The 18730-nt window shown below is 39.1% G+C and overlaps 2 protein-coding genes across 3 annotated transcripts; both read left to right on the forward strand.

The window, feature by feature from the left end:
• Positions 1–669: 669 nt before the first annotated feature.
• On the forward strand, positions 670–6343 carry LOC131164904 (uncharacterized). 2 transcript variants are annotated; one of them, XM_058122446.1, is made up of 6 exons: positions 670–1299; positions 2755–3795; positions 3894–4573; positions 4676–4812; positions 4929–5004; positions 5123–6343. In XM_058122446.1, exons 2-6 carry the CDS (start codon positions 2780–2782, stop codon positions 6226–6228), a joined length of 3015 nt encoding a protein of 1004 aa, XP_057978429.1. In that variant the 5' UTR covers positions 670–1299; positions 2755–2779; the 3' UTR covers positions 6229–6343. The 2 variants fall into 2 exon arrangements, with proteins under 2 accessions (XP_057978429.1, XP_057978428.1); XM_058122445.1 differs by lacking the exon at positions 670–1299 and having other exon boundaries at positions 2649–3795.
• A 505-nt stretch (positions 6344–6848) lies between these two features.
• Positions 6849–8429, forward strand: LOC131164906 (protein DMP3). The gene has a single exon (XM_058122447.1). It carries the CDS (start codon positions 7416–7418, stop codon positions 8076–8078), a length of 663 nt encoding a protein of 220 aa, XP_057978430.1. The 5' UTR covers positions 6849–7415; the 3' UTR covers positions 8079–8429.
• The last annotated feature ends 10301 nt before the right edge of the window (positions 8430–18730 follow it).

An 18730-nucleotide genomic window follows, 5' to 3' on the forward strand; every position in this document is an offset into this window, starting at 1 on the left:
ATAAGAGCACTGCTTGAAATGGAGGCTCCGCGGACGAAAAATGAGATCCAAGTCTTAACCGAAAGGATAGCCTCCCTTAGCAGGTTCGTTTCCTGCTCAAGAGACAAAGACCTACCCTTCTTCAGAGCACTAAGGAAGCAAGGAGGATTCGAATGGGGGGAAGAGCAGAGCAAAGTCTTCGAATAACTCAAACAATACCTCGGCTCTCCACCTCTGCTAACGAAAGCAAAGAATGGAGAAGACCTATACTTATATACATCATCAACAACAAATGCGGTCAACTCAGTTCTAGTCTGAGAAGAAGGCAGGCAGTATCAACCCATATACTACACCACCAAGGTGTTGAGCGGAGTCGAAAAGAATTACAGTATGACTGAAAAAGCAGCCTTCTCCGTCATCTGTGCTGCATGGAAATTAAGACATTATTTTTAGGCCCACAAGATAATTGTGCTAACCAACCTATCATTGAGGCAAATTCTTCAGCAGCCAAAGAGCTCAGGGAGGATGACGAAGTGGTCTATTGAGTTAAGTGAGTTCGACATACAATACCTACCAAGGCCTACTGTCAAGGCCCAGGACTTATTCAAAATTCATTTGATGAACCGAACAAGCTAAATAGCTATTTTTCCTAGTTAGGGGCATGGTTTTAAATAACGGCCGTTACGTAGCGTAACGGCCGATACGTAACGGAAATCAGAGGGCCCGAAACCGATACGGGCCGATATCGCGGTTCGGAAAAAATTCACGGCCGTAACGGCCGTTACGGAGGCGTAACGGCACGTAACGGCCGATACTCCAACGTTACATGTCGTAACGTCCGTTACGGACCGTTACATGGCCGACAGGTAGCATATTCGCTGACGGGCAGCAGGCAGCAACGCTGCTTTCCCCCTCTCCCCAGTCCCCACACCCATCTGCCATTCAAAGGCTAAAAAGGAAAGTTACAAACTGACCTTGAAAATTTGTTGGCCTTCGGCAATAAGAAGGCTTCGAGGCTACCGAGCAGATCTACTCAGAATTGCAGACTTGCAGTTCCAGGCTTCCAGTTCCAGCAACTTGGCGAGTCACCGGCGACGGAAAAAGGTCTGCAGCAGCTCCGCCAGTCATCGCAGTCGGCACCTTCCTCCGCCAGTCGTCGCAGTCGCACCAGCCAGCCTCTCGATTTCAGCTTCGGAGACTCGGAGCTTGGAGTCATCTCTGGCTCGCTGCTTTTGCTTCGCTCCTTCGACTGTTCGAGGCTCCTCTGAGTTCCCTCGAATCCCTCCTCTCTCTCGGTCTGACTCGACTACAGGCCTCAGCGTATGAGACACTCTAACACCCACAGCACTTTTCATTATGTTTTTTTTGTTTTTTAAATTATATTTTGTTGCACCACAGGCCACAGCCCTTTTCATTCCTTTCATTCTGTTTATTTTTTAAAATTATATTTTGTTGTAAAATAGGTTTGTTAAATTGAATTAAAAAAAAAGTAATTTAATAGAGTAAAAAATTAGAAATCATTAATAATTATGTAAAATAAAATTTTCTTAATTTATAAATATTTTAATTGTATTATATTTTTTAAAAGATAATTATGAAAATTAATTCCATGACATAGCAAGCAATTATTAATATTATATAATTAATATTTTTTAAGGTTAGTAAATAATTAATATTTACCAATAATAATTGAAGCCTTTTTTATAATAATATTTGAATATCAATAATCCACTACTGCATTCACCATCTAAACAAAGCATTAAAATAATGTATGTACACAAGACATCCATGTGATGGCATTTTATATTATCTAGGCTTAATTGAGCTCTATTTTTCACCATTCTTAAAGAATTCCAAGGAATACTCTGCACAATTATTATAATATTTAGTCTTAGGATTTGCCAAACTTATAGAAATAAAATTAATTCATGGCACCAATTGGCTAACATACTATTTATGTCAGCTGGATAAAGTGGTCATTTTGATAAAGAAGATATCATATTCACTCCCATCTATTGAAAAAATATTAAATAATATTCATATTATAAAAGAAAAAAAAATTAAATAACATCTGTCACCCATTTTATGTTACATGTGTATCTACTTGCCATTTCTTGAGTAGGTTGACCCTGTTTATTAATATTTTTTAAGTTTTAAAACATTATTTTGACCTTAAATTTAAAATTAGGTAAAATAAATGTTTACATCTATTTTTTGTTTTTAGTTATCAAATAAAGTAAAAATTAATAACTTAATAAAAAAAAATTAATCTAATAGTTAATACATTAATAAATTTGATTTTTACTAATTACTACTAGAATTTGTAGAAAATTTTAATTTTAATCCATATACTGAGAAAATGTTTAAAAAATTAAATAGTCAATTTGTAATGTATGGATCTCTATTTGTGATGCTATGATGTATATGAAAATAGAGTAAAAATCTTTTTCACCTGTTAATTTCTTATAGTTATAAATGAAAATAAAATCAAGCTATAAAAAATAATGAAAATATCTTTTTAAAGATAAAGGAATATATTTTTTTTGTAATAAAATATCTAATATTTTATAATTTTGTTTATTTAAATATAAAAATAATAAACATTACTTATTATTTTTAATCAAATATTATACTTATTACGTAAAAATAAGTATTTAAAATTAGGACTATTTAGTACTTATTATTTAATATTTACTAAATTACTAATTATATTATTCCTGTCATTGTAGGAAGGTTGTAAGTTGTAACTTTGTATTTTCTTTATATTTTGTGTAGAGATCATCAAATTAAGTCTATCAATATGTCACGTGATAGAGGAAATGAAAACTTACCTAGTGAAGATATTGGATGGCATTTTGGTACTGCGGTAGACGGTAATAGACATGTTATTATGTGTAAATTATGTGGGAAGATAATCAAAGGGGGCATTACACGCTTGAAACAACACTTGGCACATAAAAAGGGTCAAGTAGCTGGATGCTCAAATGTGACCACACAAGTAAGAGAACAAATGATGAAACATCTACAACAGTATGCTGAGAAGAAAAGAGATAAACAAAAAAGGCAAGAAGAAGCAGAAGCCCAAATTAGAGGAGATTTTGAGAATTTGAGCGATGAAGAAGACTTGGAAGAAGAAAGTATGAGATTTGCTCGACAAGAAAGCATGCGATCACAACAACAATGGGAAGATAGACAAAGATTTCGAGCAAGAACAACTGGAAGGGGTAATATTTATGAAGAGGGAGGTGGCTCTGGCAGTGGTGCTACCAGTGGTTTCAATAGAGCAGGAGCTCGATCTTATAGTGGTCGAGAAGTTGGAGGTAGTGGACGACAATGGATCAATCCTGATGCCCCTGAAGCTAGACTAAAGGCAATGGATCCTATTTTAGAAAGAAGCAAGAGTGCGAAACAACCAAAACTCAACACAAAGTTACTGAAAGGTTTAAGAAGTAAATTAGGAAAAGCGGTTGGAAAATTCCTAATTTATAATCGGATTCCAGCGAATGTAGCTGACTCTCCATTTATGCAGCCTATGCTTGATATTGCTGCAGAGGTTGGAAAGGGGGTGAAGGGTCCATCACCCTATGAGATATCTGAAATTTATTTGGAGCAAGAGTATCAAGAAATGAAAAATTATATAGCTTCTTTTGCTGGAATTTGGAAGGAAAGAGGTGTAACACTTATGTGTGATGGTTGGTCAGGACCAACTAGAAAACACATTATAAACTTTTTAGTTTATTGTGATAGAGGCACCGTGTTTCATAAATCAGTTGATGCCTCTGATGTGCCAAGCAGAACAGCTGAATATTATTTCAGGTAATTTTCTAATTTTAATTGTATATACAAATAGTATTATGGACTTGCATGTTTTTAATTAAATAGTAGTAATTATTGAATATATAATTTCATTTCAGATTAATGGATGAGGTGGTTGAAGAAATTGGAGAGGAGAATGTTGTCCAAGTAGTGACTGATAATGAAGCTGCAATGAAGGCAGGAGGAAAATTATTAATGCAGAAGAGGCCCAATCTCTATTGGACAGCATGTGCAGCTCATTGCATAGACCTTATTCTTGAAGATATTGGTAAGAAAAGTAACGTGAAGAAGGTCTTAGAAGATGCAAGAACAATAACCTCATTTATTTACAACCACACATGGACAGTGAATTTCATGAAGAAATTCACAAATAATAGAGAGTTACTTCGCCCTGCCATCACTCGATTTGCCACAAATTTCATTGCTTTGGAGACTATTGTCAGGCATAAACAAGCACTAAGGGAAATGTTTACATCTGATGCTTGGAAAAACTCAAGGTTTGGAATGGCAAAATCAGGCCCAGCATATGATTCAAAGAAAATTATCTTAGGCAAAGAGTTTTGGCAAAAGGCCTCTGATATAATTAAAGTGCAAGAACCCTTGGTGAAAGTTCTTAAATTGGTTGATGGTGATGAAAAACCAACCATGGGCTTCATATACGAGGCAATTGATAGGGCGAAGTTGGCCATTCAAAAAGATTGCCGGTTTTACAAAGACTATTGGAAAATTATTGACAACCGGTGGAGTTTTCAGTTGCACCAAGATTTGCACGCTGCTGGTAAGTGTAAATCAAATACAATTTCTTATTATTTTAACTTTTAAATTATGCATAGTTGCATTAGAAAACTATTGATTAATATGTTTCTAAATTTAATTGTAGGGTATTTTTTGAACCCACAATTTCTTTATGGTGCCCCACCCTCTCCTGAAGTTGCTAGAGAAGTCATGGATGGAGTTAAAAAAGTGATAACCAAGTTGGTACCCGATATAGATACTCAAATTCGGGCTATTAATCAAGTAAGTATTTGTTCCATTAAATTGAATAATGAATTGTTCTAGTATTCTGTAATACTTTCAAGAATAATTATTAATACATCTAATTAATTAATTATTTCACAATCATCATTTTTTAGTTGTTGCTATATCGAGATAGGCAGGAGACTTTTGGAACCCCGTTGGCTCAAAGGGCAGTGAAACAAACAAATCCTGGTAAATATGGCTATATAGCTAAATAATGGAAAATTACTCTATTTTCTCTCTTTGTGTTCAAATTTGACTTTTGAAATACGCTATACTAACATAAAACTCTTTTTAATTATTCATGCAGCTGAATGGTGGATTCATTATGGCTTGTGTGCTCCTGAGCTCCAAAGAATAGCAATTAGAGTTCTTAGCCAGACCACATCAGCTTCGAACTGTGAGCGTAATTGGAGCACCTTTAGCCTCATCCATACGAAAACAAGAAATAGATTAAAGTATATGAGACTACAAAAACTTGTTTTCGTACATTACAACATGAGGTTAAAGTTAAGACGTACAATGAGAAGAAGCCAACGAGAAATTGAAGAGGGTTTCAATCCTATCAATTTGGACTACATTTTCGAAGAAGATGATCCTTTAAGTCAATGGTTAGAGGAGAGAGAGACACCACTACTCGATGGTCAGGACAATTCAAATTGGTTAAATGAAGAGGTTGGTGGTACTACAGAAGGAGGTGATCAACCACCAATAAACGCGCATGATGATTCAGGTTCAAGCCCTGAACGTACACAAAGTGATGACAATCTTGGTTTGAGCCCACCAAGTGATGATGATGGTAATAGTGGTGCTGGAGCTGGGGTTGGGGGGGGTGGCAGTGGTGGTGGTGGAGGCGGCGGTGTAGAATATAATTATGGATATGATACAGGGACATCATTTGGAAGGGATATATATCCTTCTGATCCTTATGGATTACATGACATACCTGAAAATTATGACTTGGGTATTCCTCCAGGGAACCAATCTTCACAACCCAGGAGAAGGAGGAGTGCTCGTGGTGACCCTAGCGATTCTACTGAAGATTCATATGGTGTGGTTCGTAGTTTTGGCGACTTTGGTTTAGATGGTTCATCATCACAATCATTTGGATCTCATCCAGCATATCCACATTATGCATCTCGTGACTCACATTTTTATCCCAGTGGATTAGGAATCTCAGGATCTAGTGAGTCTTCTTCTACACACTACCCAGAGCCAGCCCCTGCCCCAACTTATAGACATTATTCAGGAGAATTTTCATCACCAGTACATTTTCAAGAGCAACAACAAAATGATGCAAACTTGGGTTCATTCAACTATGTATTTCCACAAGGATGGGGAGATAATTTCCCATCCCAATCTCAAGATACAGATGCAAATTATGAAGACCCTCCACGTCATTCTTTTTGGTGGTGACATGTGTTATATTATAAATTTGTAATATTGTATTCATGTATTTTCAATTATTTATTGATATTTGATATTAATCACTTTTTAAATTCATGTATGTGTAATGTGTATATTGAGTATTAAGTCTATTGAGTATTGATTCATTTTTAGTAACTTTATGACTTAAATTAATTGATTCTTACATTTCTACATCTTTTTACTCATTAAAGTAATGTAAACTATAAAAAAATATGCTTTTTTTTGTAAACAGCGCACTAAAATTAATATAAAAATCATAATGCCTATTAAAAAGCATTTGTAGGTTGAATGAAAGCCTTCAAAATTCATTAAAAATCATGTATTAATGGATTTCATGCTTATTTTTTAATTTTCGCATGGTTGTGCATGCGTGAAAAAAATTCACGACCGTTACGCCCGCTTCCCGTTACGTAACACCCGCGTCTCCCGCGACCCGCGACACCCGCGACCGTTTCGCGACGTTACCCGCGACCGCGATTTCGAACCATGGTTAGGGGAGTCCCACAATTCAGAAGCCTTTAGTATTTTATTAAATCAAATTTAAAAATTTGAAAGTGAAAGAAAATGTGTGTTATATATATTCTAGGGTGCAGGAGCCACTTGCTTCAATGCCATCCTCTCTGCAATTCACATGTTCTGTATGCCTCTATTTTAATTTTCTTCATGCACTTTGTATATAAGCTTATCCATCCTTTTCTTTCTTTTCATTTTCTATTGTTTCTATATTTCTCATTTGACTTCTCTCTCGGTGTGCCTCTAACTACCAATCAAACAAGTCCTTACGCGTAGTACACCATTTAATTAATCAATAAGATTCCGTCAAAACGCGGTGCATGCAGTCGTACTGCATGCATCCCTAACGTCACCCATACAAAAATTTATATATTTATAAATATATAAGCAACCCCACCTGAAAATGCTTCCCATGCCATGATATATATAACACATACTTGTGTGGAAACTTCATGAAATTAACACACCACCACGCACGCAGTCACCTAACTTCTAACCTCTCAAGACGTCCAAGCAAAATCGCCACCGCCACCGCCACCACGAGGACTGCGTCCAATATATATCATCTGTTTGTCAAGAATATTGTGCTAGTGCAAGGGCAAGGCCGACAATAATTTGGCTTTCTTTGTGAATTGTCTCATTTTGAGTCGAAGCCTAAATAAATGTCTAGTCTCAGAACAAGACCATCCAAATCCGCCGTCGACCCAACTGCCGCAACCACCGCTTCAACCGTCGCAGACCAGGACGGGCAGGAAGCCCTGAATTCTCCGCCGCCGCCGCCCACTCCAGCGCCAACCGCGATCTCGAAGATCCTAGGGAGCACGGCCAACTTAGCGAACCTCCTCCCCACGGGCACTCTCCTGGCGTTCCAATTCCTGACGCCGGTGTTCACCAACAACGGATCGTGCGACGGCGCCACCGGATCCTTGACGGTGGCGTTGCTCGTGCTCCTGGCCGCTTCGTGCTTCCTGGCCTGCTTCACTGACAGCGTCAAGACGGACGACGGGCGAGTGTACCACGGCCTCGCCACACTGGACGGGATGTGGCTTTTCGATTACGATAACTCGGGGGAGCTGCCGGATCTGAGGAAGCACAGGGTGAGGTTGATCGACGGGGTTCATGGGGTTCTGACGGTGTTGGTGTTTCTGGCGGTGGCTCTGAGGGACAAAAACGTGGTGGGATGCTTTTATCCGAAGCCTGGTCATGAGGCGCAAGAGGTTTTGGATATTGTTCCGATTGGAATAGGAGTGATCTGCAGCTTGTTGTTTGTGGTTTTCCCAACTACGAGAATTGGGATTGGTTACTCACTTACGCCGGCGAAATGATTTTTCCGCTTCTTCGATCAGACCATTCGGCCCCAACAGGAAAATTTAGTCCGCGTTGTTACATGTTGATGTCTGCATCTTTCCCTTGCTGGCAGCCAAGCAAGAACAAACGAAAAAAGAAAAATGGATGTTGATGGATTTGACTTGATGTTATTTGATTTTCTCTTTCCGTGGAAAATTGCAATTTTAATTTTATTCAACAATAGGAGTTGTTTTTTCCTTGAAAGTAGGTTAGGGTGTGGCTGCTGATGGATGATGGTAGTTGTTTTTCACTAGTTTGGTAGTAGACTAGTAGTTTACGTGTGCGTGTAAATAATTAAATAAAAGCTAAAAGGGTATTTTAGGTTTAACTTATATTAATTGTGAACTAAGTTATACCTTATTAAACATTCCTAAGTTATATCTTATTTTATATTTTATTTTAAAATTTTAAAATATATTTTTTTAAGGAGTTAATTAACGATCATTAGATTCAGTTTACAGATCATTAATGATTAATTATGTATTGTTTGTAGATACCCCAATTTGTCCAGGACTTATTTAACAAAATTTAATAAATTTTATTCTATGGAAAAAATACAAAAAAAAAATACAGGAAAAAAATAAAATATAGAAAAAACTCTAAACACAACAATTTTACATTGAAAATAAAAAAATAAAATAAAAAGAGTCTGACTCTCCAATTCCATGATGGCACCTGTACACACGCACAAAGGAAGCAATTAGGAAAATTGATTGATTTGTTTCTTAATTTGATTGATTTTGTTTCTTAAATGGATGAATCCATTTTTTTAATTGATTGATTAAATTTAAATGCTCCCAAGACACACATGGGAGGAAATCAGCAATAAAGATCAAGTTTCAATACTCCCAAGCCTATAATGGAAGTTTTTCTTGAGAAGGATAAGACACACATGAAAGGTTAAACAATTAAAAAAATTAGCCATAAAGATTGATTGATTTGTTTCTTAATTTGATTGATCCATTTTGATTTGATTTTAAATGTTGAGCAATCCTCCCAAGCTTATAAATAGAAGCTTTTAAGGGACTCAAAAACAAGAAGACTGACAATGAGACATAATCATAGAGAAAAAAAGTCGTGTGAGTCATTGTGAGAATTCTAATCAAAGATGAGATATTTAGGGTGAACTGAAGATACTGCGAGGGTGGAAAAGGAATTTAGAAAGATGCTAAAAGAATCCAAAAGGACAGGGCCAATTGCAGAGCTAGAGGAATCGAAGGCTTAAAGAGGAGATTCAGGCAAAAAGAGCGGCAGAAAAGAATCGAAGTTGGGCGAGAAGACTGAAGGAGTTGAAGAACTAAGGTTGGTTTTGTTTTATTTTCATGTTTTGTTTTTCTCATTTTTTATTTTCTTAAATTAAACAAATCCAGCAATTTAAAAATGCAAAAATTTGTTTTGAGATTGACTCGTTGACCCAACCCAGTAGATTAGGTCCGACTCGTTGACCTGACCCAGTAGATTAGATCTGACCTGTTGACCTAACCCTTCGGACTAGGTCCGTCCCAGCTCCATAACCCGTTACCTACTACCTAGAGCTAACTTGAAAGCCTAAGACCCAAGTCCAATTTGGACCTAGGTCTATTAACCAATTCCCAGAATTAGACCCCAAGGCCCACAAAATCCAAGTCTACAATTCCATTTGGACTCTGGCCTGTTTCCTATAATTAAGCTTATTGGGCTCGACCCAAATAGCTAAGTCAGTCTGGCATGTTTCCCGTATTAAGCCTATTAAGCTCAGCCTAACCAATTAAGACCAGTAAGCAATCAAACAAAGCCTTTAGGCCTAGCCTAGTTAACAAGCCTAAAGCCCAAGCTCAAATCCCACGACCCATTAGCCAAAGTCCAAGCTCAAAGCCCAAGTCTAAGACCTAATTGGCCTTCAACCCCACCATAGACTAGGCCTAAGCAATCAAACTAGCTCAATCACATATTCGGCCCAATTGGACCTAACCTGACTCAACCCTAAACCTAACCAAAGCCCAAATTAAACCCGAACCAAACCCAAGCCCAAGCCCCAACCTAACTCGAGCCCCTAACCTAACTCAGACCCAAGGTTAAACCTAACTCAGGTCAAGTCAATGAGCATGTTTGGCTCACAGGAAACTGGTGGAAAATTTAGAGAAAAATGAAACATTCAAAGATAAAAACAAAAACAAAAAACAAAAAAACAAAGACAAAGCACACTTATCTTCACCAATCAGAGGTTTGGTGCTCTCGGTTTTGCTCCCTTCTCTGGTTCAAACCTACAAAAATAAAAATAAAAATAAAAGGTGAGAACTTAAAGCAAGAAATACATGGAAACATGAAAGAAAGAAAGAGCAGGGAGTGAGAGTCTGTAAGAGAAGAGAAAATCAAGAGATATGAAAAATAAAAGGATTTACAGAGAGATTCAAGAGAGAATAGGAATTGAAAGAGAGAGAGGGTCTACGAGAGAAGAGGGAAAAAAAAGAAAGAAGAAGAAAGAAAGAAGAGAGAGAGAGAGAGAGAGAGAGAGAGAGAGAGAGAAAGAGAGAGAGAGTTAGAGAGGGAGGAAAAAGTGAAAGATAAAGAGAGAAAGGTGAGCAAAAAAAAAGGACAAAGAGAAAGAGTGCCACGCCTCGAACCCAAAAATGGGACCCAGGGGTGAAAATGTAACTAACTTGTCCCTATATTCGATAAAACATCCAAAGATACAGTACAAAGGATGAGGGTCCGACTACGTGGGATTCCTAGACACCCTAAACACATCCAAACACAATCATACACGCAGCGGAAAAAGGTCATTCTAAATATACATATGCAGTAGCATACCAGAGTCTATACAAGAGCAGAAATAGGCTCTATCAAAACGTACAAACGGGTGCCCAAATACATCTCAAAATGGCAACCCACCAACAATAGCACTTACCCAAACGCTAACCGCAGTACACCGGCCACTACGCTCCCTACACCAGGATGCTAGTTCCGATTACTCGAAAGACCTGTAAAAATGTACGTACAATAGGGGTGAGACACCTCTTAGTAAGGAAGAACACATGTTATATCGGTGTGTGGCATTTGAGTGTTATCATAATGCAACATACACGCAGTTAAATGCAGTCCAGTACTAATTTACACAGTACATACACGCACACATACACATGATCAGCAATCCTGGTGTCGTCACACCCTTCGGCCCAAAGCCGATCCACGACAATCCGGCATTGGCCCACAGCCAACTCGCGAAGCACGGCACCACCGGCACATGGCTAGTGCCTAACTCCCATGGCATCATACCGGCGCTAACTAGTGGATCCACACCCTTCGGCTTGATTAGCCGGTATAGGCTCACGCCCTCGGATATAGAGTCAGACACTCTTGCCTATATGGCAGGCAATAAACACACGCCCTCGGATATAAAGCCAAACACTCTCAGTACCTGGAACAATTGGGAACCCCGTTTGTACTAGCATTTCAACAGTCACACGCACATGCATGCTCATATAACCAAACAAACCACACCCATTTGGTAATCTAAATCATGGTTTTCCAAAAAAATACAGTTTAAACAAGTCAAGGCACGGTCATCCCAATAACACCGTATAAATCACCATATACGCTTGGTTTTCAACAAAATCAGGGATGCAGCCCGTCGCCCCCTTTTTCCCAAAACTGTAATAATAATTAGGGATGTAGCCCATTGCCCTCTTTTTCCCAAAACTATAATAATGAAAAACCCATAGTTTTCCCCATTAGATCCCCCCAAATGAGTATCCAAAACACACATAGGACCGTAAACCACAGTTTCGCCGAGTCCAATTTCAAAAATAACCAATATAAATACAGTTCCCTTTACCTTTTCCCTGAATAGCAAACCTCGAACTCCAAAGCCCCTAAACAGCGAATTGAGTTCCAAAACCTACAAATCACAGTACAGAATATGCTTACAAGACAGTTTCCTACAAAACTACCGGATCAAAATTGAAAACCAAGTCTTACCTCGATTTTTTGCCAAAACCCGAAAATCTTCGAAACGAGATTCCAATCTGTAGAACTTGTAGAGAATCCTTCCACGATCCTCGTGGTAACTTCAAATTCACGATTCCAGCAACGATTGGCGAAGAAATCTAGAGAGAAGAAGTGTAGGGAGAGTTCTAGAGAGAGAGAGAGAGAGAGAGAGAATTGAAGTTTCTTAGTGGAGAAGTAAAGGAAATTTCTATTTATAGCACCTTTGACCGAGGCAAACTCGTCGACGAAATGGTGCCCTCGTCAACGAGGCCCTATAGTCTTCTCGTCGACGAGACGAGGAATTCGTCGACGAATCCTGATATTCCCGATTCCCTGAAACTCCTCGACTCCTCCTCATCGACGAGTCTCTGAATTTCGTCAACGAGAAGGACAAAAACTTCATCGACGAAATCTGGCTTTGTCGATGAGGCCTATTCTTTTACCAAACTACCCCTCTCTTTAAATATTTAAACCCCTTTATCACGGTTCGAGTTCTTACAATCTCCCCTCCTTACAAAAATTTCGTTCTCGAAATTTGCCATCTCTCATTCACAAACTCATACATACAATCAAACACATATATACCACTCTAGAGAAAAACTGGTGACCACTACAACGTAGCCCCATCATACACATACACATACATTGTAACGACCTGCTATTTAAATGGGTTTATATATATAACATTTAACATGCTCTGATACCATACTGGGGTAAACCCAAACATTAACCTAAGCAACAAGAAGCGGAAATCAAATAAACATATCCATATATAATTATATACAATACCAGAGTGCTAGAATGTATCCTCAAAATATACATATATATCTGTTTTCCCAAAACACCCTCAATTGGCTAGGGTTATACAAAAATATTCCCACAATACTCACCTCACTGTCAGGGCAATACTGAAGCCCCTCTATCTACGAGTCTGGTCTGTTCGCCTACCTGGATCACCTGAAAAATGATTCAACACTGGGATGAGCCAACGCTCAATAAGATGAACTATACTATTACTAGTGTGTGGCAAATGAGCTACAATATTTTGAAAATTTGTTTCTATATAATCATGTATAACTAGATATGTAAATACAGTACTAGTAATAAAATTCACCACCTTTTCCATGTTGCTTAACATAACAATATAGTAGATTACTATTCAAAATACTTCTAATGTACATAAGTATATTCCATGTTTCTGTAAATCTGTATATACGTAATAGTAACTGAAAACTTTCCCTGTGGATAACTGTGTGTTATGATTTAACCCCTCGTGACAGGGTTGTGCGGCCCGTAGGTAGGATCTACACTGGCTGGCCGACCAGAGTAAATCACTATACTCCCTCGGTCTGATCTGCCCTCCTCGACCCATATTTGATGGGGAGCCTGTCCACGTCTAGGGTACTATACGATCGACCTACTACCATGTATTATCTGAATAGGTAGTTGCACTCTGTAAACTGTATGTAGCTACGGTACCGTGCTTTGTAACTGTATGGTCCAACAGGGTCTGATACTATATAATGCATCTTTATATACAACTATCTGATTTACCATGATTCTGAAATAACTGTAATAACCATGATACTGAAATAAACTATAACTGTGTCAACTGTATTTTCGAACTGAACTGTAATCTGTAAATCATGGTACTGGAAACTGTATAATCATGGTACTATAAACTGTATAATCATGGTACTATGAACTGTATAAACATGGTATTTTATAAATCATATCCTAAAAATACTGTAAAACATATTTGTGTACTGTACTTATATTCTCAAGCTACACAATGATTTAATACATAGTATTCATAATTAATAATCTATATAATGTCCTGCTGTGAATAATAAACCGACAAAAATATACATTTTATATTGGAAATCATTTTAAAACTACCTAACATATCATATTTCTTTTTTCTAACTACTGGAAAGCCCCTATGGTATATTGGCCTAACACCCGCAAGGCTTCCTACACAACACCCTGAACACAACATTTTCTTGAACAAAATATCAGTATTTCTTTACCTACATCATTTCCTATAACTGTCAGAAGGCTAAAAATTGACTAAAAGGCCTTACCTTGAATTTAGAATGAAATCCAACTCGATCCCACTGATGATCCACCCTAGCAAACTCGAAGAGAACTTCGCCAGGAACGTCGTGATGGCTTCAGATCGTCAATTCGGCAACTGGCGGGGCCAAAATCGAAGAGAGAAGGGAGACAGACCGTAGGAGAGAGAAAGAAGAGAGATAGAGAGAGAGAGAGAGAGAGAGACGCTGAAATTGGATAAAAATCTGAGTTTTCACTATTTATAGGGCCGGATTCATCGACGAGACACGTCACCTCATCAACGAGTCTTTAAATAATTTCGTCGACAAACCTTACCTCCTCGTTGATGAAATTCAGACAGCCAAACACCCCTCTTGGTATTTTCTCGTCGACGAAATCTTGTCTTCGTCGACGAGGTCCTTTTATGCCTTCGTCGATGAATCCCCTATGTTCGTTGACGAAGCCCTGATAATTTCCCCTTTCTCTTTATTATTCAAATAATATTATTATTCGGGTTGTTACATTCTCCCCTCCTTATAAAATTTCATCCTTAAAATTTACAATCTGTATCTCCATCTATACACCCCATCATCTAGTAAAAGAAAAGGGTCTACTTATTTTATTACCTACCCTCACTTATGGTGGAGGAATACCGTGGTTACATGGGTAGTTCTAGGAGATTACAATCATAAAAGAAAATTTTCCTCAAAACCAAAATATTACCTATCCTATACACTACTTTACAATTCCACCATGCTAAATAAAATAAAATTACTATTACTTTAATTATACATCACTACTATGACCCACTAAACAAGCGGGGATATTTCTGTTTAATCTCACTTTCAAGCTCCCACGAAGCTTCTTCTACTGCGTGGTTTCTCCATAGAACTTTTACCAACTATATCTTCTTATTGCGCAATTCCTGTTCTTTCATATCTAGGATCTGTACTGTAGCTTCTTCATACGCTAAAGCCCCACTGACTTCCAGTTCCGCATGGCTAATAATATAGGAAGGATCTGGGACGTATTTTCTTAGCATAGAAATATAAAATACGTCATGAACTCGAAATAGAGATGGCGGTAAAGCTAGCCAATAGGCTACTGTCCCAATCTTCTCAAGTATCTCAAATGGGCCAATAAACCTAGGGCTCAACTTACCCTTTTTCCCAAATCTCAAGATCCCCTTCAGTGGAGTTATTCTTAGAAATACATGATCACCCACTTCAAATTTTAGTTCTCAGCGGCGAGTATTAGTGTAGCTTTTCATCCAACTCTGCGCTGCACTGATCATGTCTCGAATAAGACTAACTTTATCACACGCTAGCTGAATTATCTCTGGACCCAAAACTCGCCTTTTGCCTACTTCATCCCATAAAAGAGGAGATCGGCATCTCCTACCATATAATGCATCGTAGGGTGCCATGCCGATGCTAGTCTAATAACTGTTATTATAAGCAAATTCAACTAGCGGCAAAAACTGAATCCAGCTACCTCCAAAGTCTAGCACACAGGCACAAAGCATATCTTCTAATACCTAGATTGTTCTCTCAATCTGACCATCGGTCTAAGGGTAGAAAGTAGTGCAGAATGCTAACTGAGTCCCCAATGCCTCATGTAAGCTCCTCCAGAACCGTGATGTAAAACGTGGATCATGGTCCGAGACTATGGATACTGGCACTCCATAAGGTCGAACAATCTCCCGTATGGAAACCTCTGCTAACCTGTTCGTGGGGTAGCTAATCTTAATAGGCAGAAAGTGTGGTCAACCTATCAACTATTACCCAGATGGCATTCTAACCATGCGGCGCTGGCGGTAGCCCCATAACAAAATCCATGGATACGTGGTCCCACTTCCATTCAAAAATGAAAAGTGGTTGCAATTGACCAGCTGGTCTCTAGTGCTCAGCCTTAACCTACTGGCACGTCAAACACTGCTGCACAAATTCTGCTATTTCTCTCTTCACGCCACTCCACCAAAAATACTCCCACAGATCCCTATACATTTTCGTACTGCCAGGATGAACAGTGTATAGAGATCTGTGTGCCTCCTCTAGAATCGTCCTCTTGATGCTATCATCTACAAGCTCATATAATCTGGTGCGAAATCTCAGAGCCCCATCATCAGAAATACTGAATTCCTCTCCCTGACCATCTTGTACTCTGGCTATCAATTCCGCCAATTCCGGATCATCCCTCTGAGCCACTTTAATTCTCTCAAAAAGTGTAGGCTATACAATCAAACTGGCAATAAACGCCTGAGGATCATCCTCCACTAATTCCACACTGAGTCTTTCTAAGTCCATCTGAATCGAATGCTGAATTACCTCTACTAGCTATGCTGTGTCTCCTGATTTACAGCTCAGTGTATCGACTACCACATTTGCTTTACCTGGGTGATAATTGATGGTGCAATCGTAATCCTTAATGAGTTCCAACCACCTCCTCTGCCGCATATTCAACTCTTTCTGTGTGAAGAAATACTTTAGGCTCTTATAATCGGAAAATATCTCACACCTCTCACCATATAAATAATGTCTCCAGATCTTTAGCGCATGTACAACCGTAGCCAATTCTAGATCGTGAGTAGGGTAGTTCTTTTCATATTCCTTCAATTTCCTGGACGCATAAGCCACCACCTTACCATGCTGCATCAGGACACACCCAAGCCATTTCAAAGAGACACACTGTAGATAACATAACCATCACCTCCCGATGGAATCGTTAGTATTGGTGCAGTGACGAGCCACTGTTTTAATTCCTAGAAGCTCTGCTCACATTCTTTATCCCACACAAATCTGGCCTTTTTCCTAGTCAACCGCGTGACAGATCCTAACAAAGCTGAAAATCCCTCCACAAATCGACGGTAATAACTTGCCAGTCCCAAGAAACTTTTGACTTCCTGTACATTTCTTGGCCTAGCCCAATTTACCACTGCGTCAATCTTACTGGGGTCCACTGCTATACTTCCTTCTGGGATCACATGGCCTAAAAATGCAACCTTCTCAAGGCAAAACTCACACTTGCTAAACTTAGCATAAAGCTTCTCCTCCCTGAGAGTCTGCAACACCTGCCTCAAATGCACCTCATGCTCCTTAAAACTCTTCGAGAACACTAGTATATCATCAATAAAAACTACTATAAACTGATCTAAGTACTGGTGAAAAACTCTATTCATCAAGTTCATGAACACAGCTAGGGCATTCGTCAGACCAAACGGCATAACAAGGAACTCGTAGTGCCCATAGCTGGTCCTGAAGGCTGTCTTCGCGACGTCCTCCGCTTTTACTCTCACTTGATGATACCCGAATCTGAGGTCAATCTTGGAATATACCCGTGTACCCTGGAGCTGATCAAACAAATCGTCTATACGGGGTAGAGGATATTTATTCTTAACAGTAACCTTGTTGATTTCTTTGTAATCAATACACATCCTCATAAACCCATCTTTCTTCTTTATGAACAACACTAGAGCTCCCCATGGCGATACACTGGGTCGTATAAATCCCCTAATCAGTAAGTCTTGCAACTGATTTTTTAATTCTCCCAACTCGGCTGGAGCCATACGATATGGGACCTTAGAGATCAGCACAGTCCCTAGAGGTACATCTATAGGAAAATCCACCTCACGCACAGGAGGTAATCCAGGTAACTCCTCTGGAAAAACATCTGGAAATTTTTGTATTACTAGGGTGCTGTCGATCTTCAATTCATTTTCAGAAACTTCTTTCACAAACGCTATAAATCCCTAACCTCCGTCCGAGAGTAATCTACTCGCTTGCATGGCGGATACTAACTGCATTGGAGCACGTACCCGTGAACCAACGAATCTGAATTCCTGCTCTCCAGGGGGTCTGAAAATTACTTCTTTCTAATAACAGTCAATACTGGCGTGATTGGCAGCCAACCAGTCCATACCCAATATTATAGGGTCGGATTTGTCGATGAGACATGTCACCTCGTCGACGAGTCCTTAAGTAATTTAGTTAACGAATCTTGCCTCCTCGTCAACAAAATTCAGACAACCCAACACCCCTTTCGGTATTTTCTCGTCGATGAAATCTTGTCTTCGTTGACGAGGTCCTCTTATGCCCTCGTCGATGAATCCCCTGTGTTCATCGACGAAGCCCTGATAATTTCTCACACACTCCCGACGACTAGCCACCTATCCCAACCCATAGTAGGATCATGTACAAGTGCTCAAAACAACTGTGGATACTTCTGGCGTATTTCCATTTCCAGTTCCTAAGAAGCTTCCTCAACCTCGTGGTTTCGCCACAATACCTTCACTAACAGTATCTTTTTGGTACAAAGCTTCTGAACTTTACGGTCTAGAACCTAAATAGGTATCTCCTCATATGCTAAAGTACCCCTAATTTCCAACTCATCGTAGCTGATAATACGTGAGGGATCCAACATGTACCTCCTCAACATGGATACGTGAAACACATTGTGGACCCTCGAGAGTGCTGGAGGTAATGCAATCATGTCAGCTACCGGACCCACTCGCTCAAGAACCTCAAATGGTCCGATATACCTCGGGCTCAGTTTGCCCTTCTTGCCAAATCTCATCACCCCTTTCATCGGAGCAATACGCAGAATTACCTTA

This window comes from Malania oleifera, chromosome 9 (assembly GCF_029873635.1).
Source record: "Malania oleifera isolate guangnan ecotype guangnan chromosome 9, ASM2987363v1, whole genome shotgun sequence".
In the NCBI taxonomy this organism is placed as follows: domain Eukaryota; kingdom Viridiplantae; phylum Streptophyta; class Magnoliopsida; order Santalales; family Ximeniaceae; genus Malania; species Malania oleifera.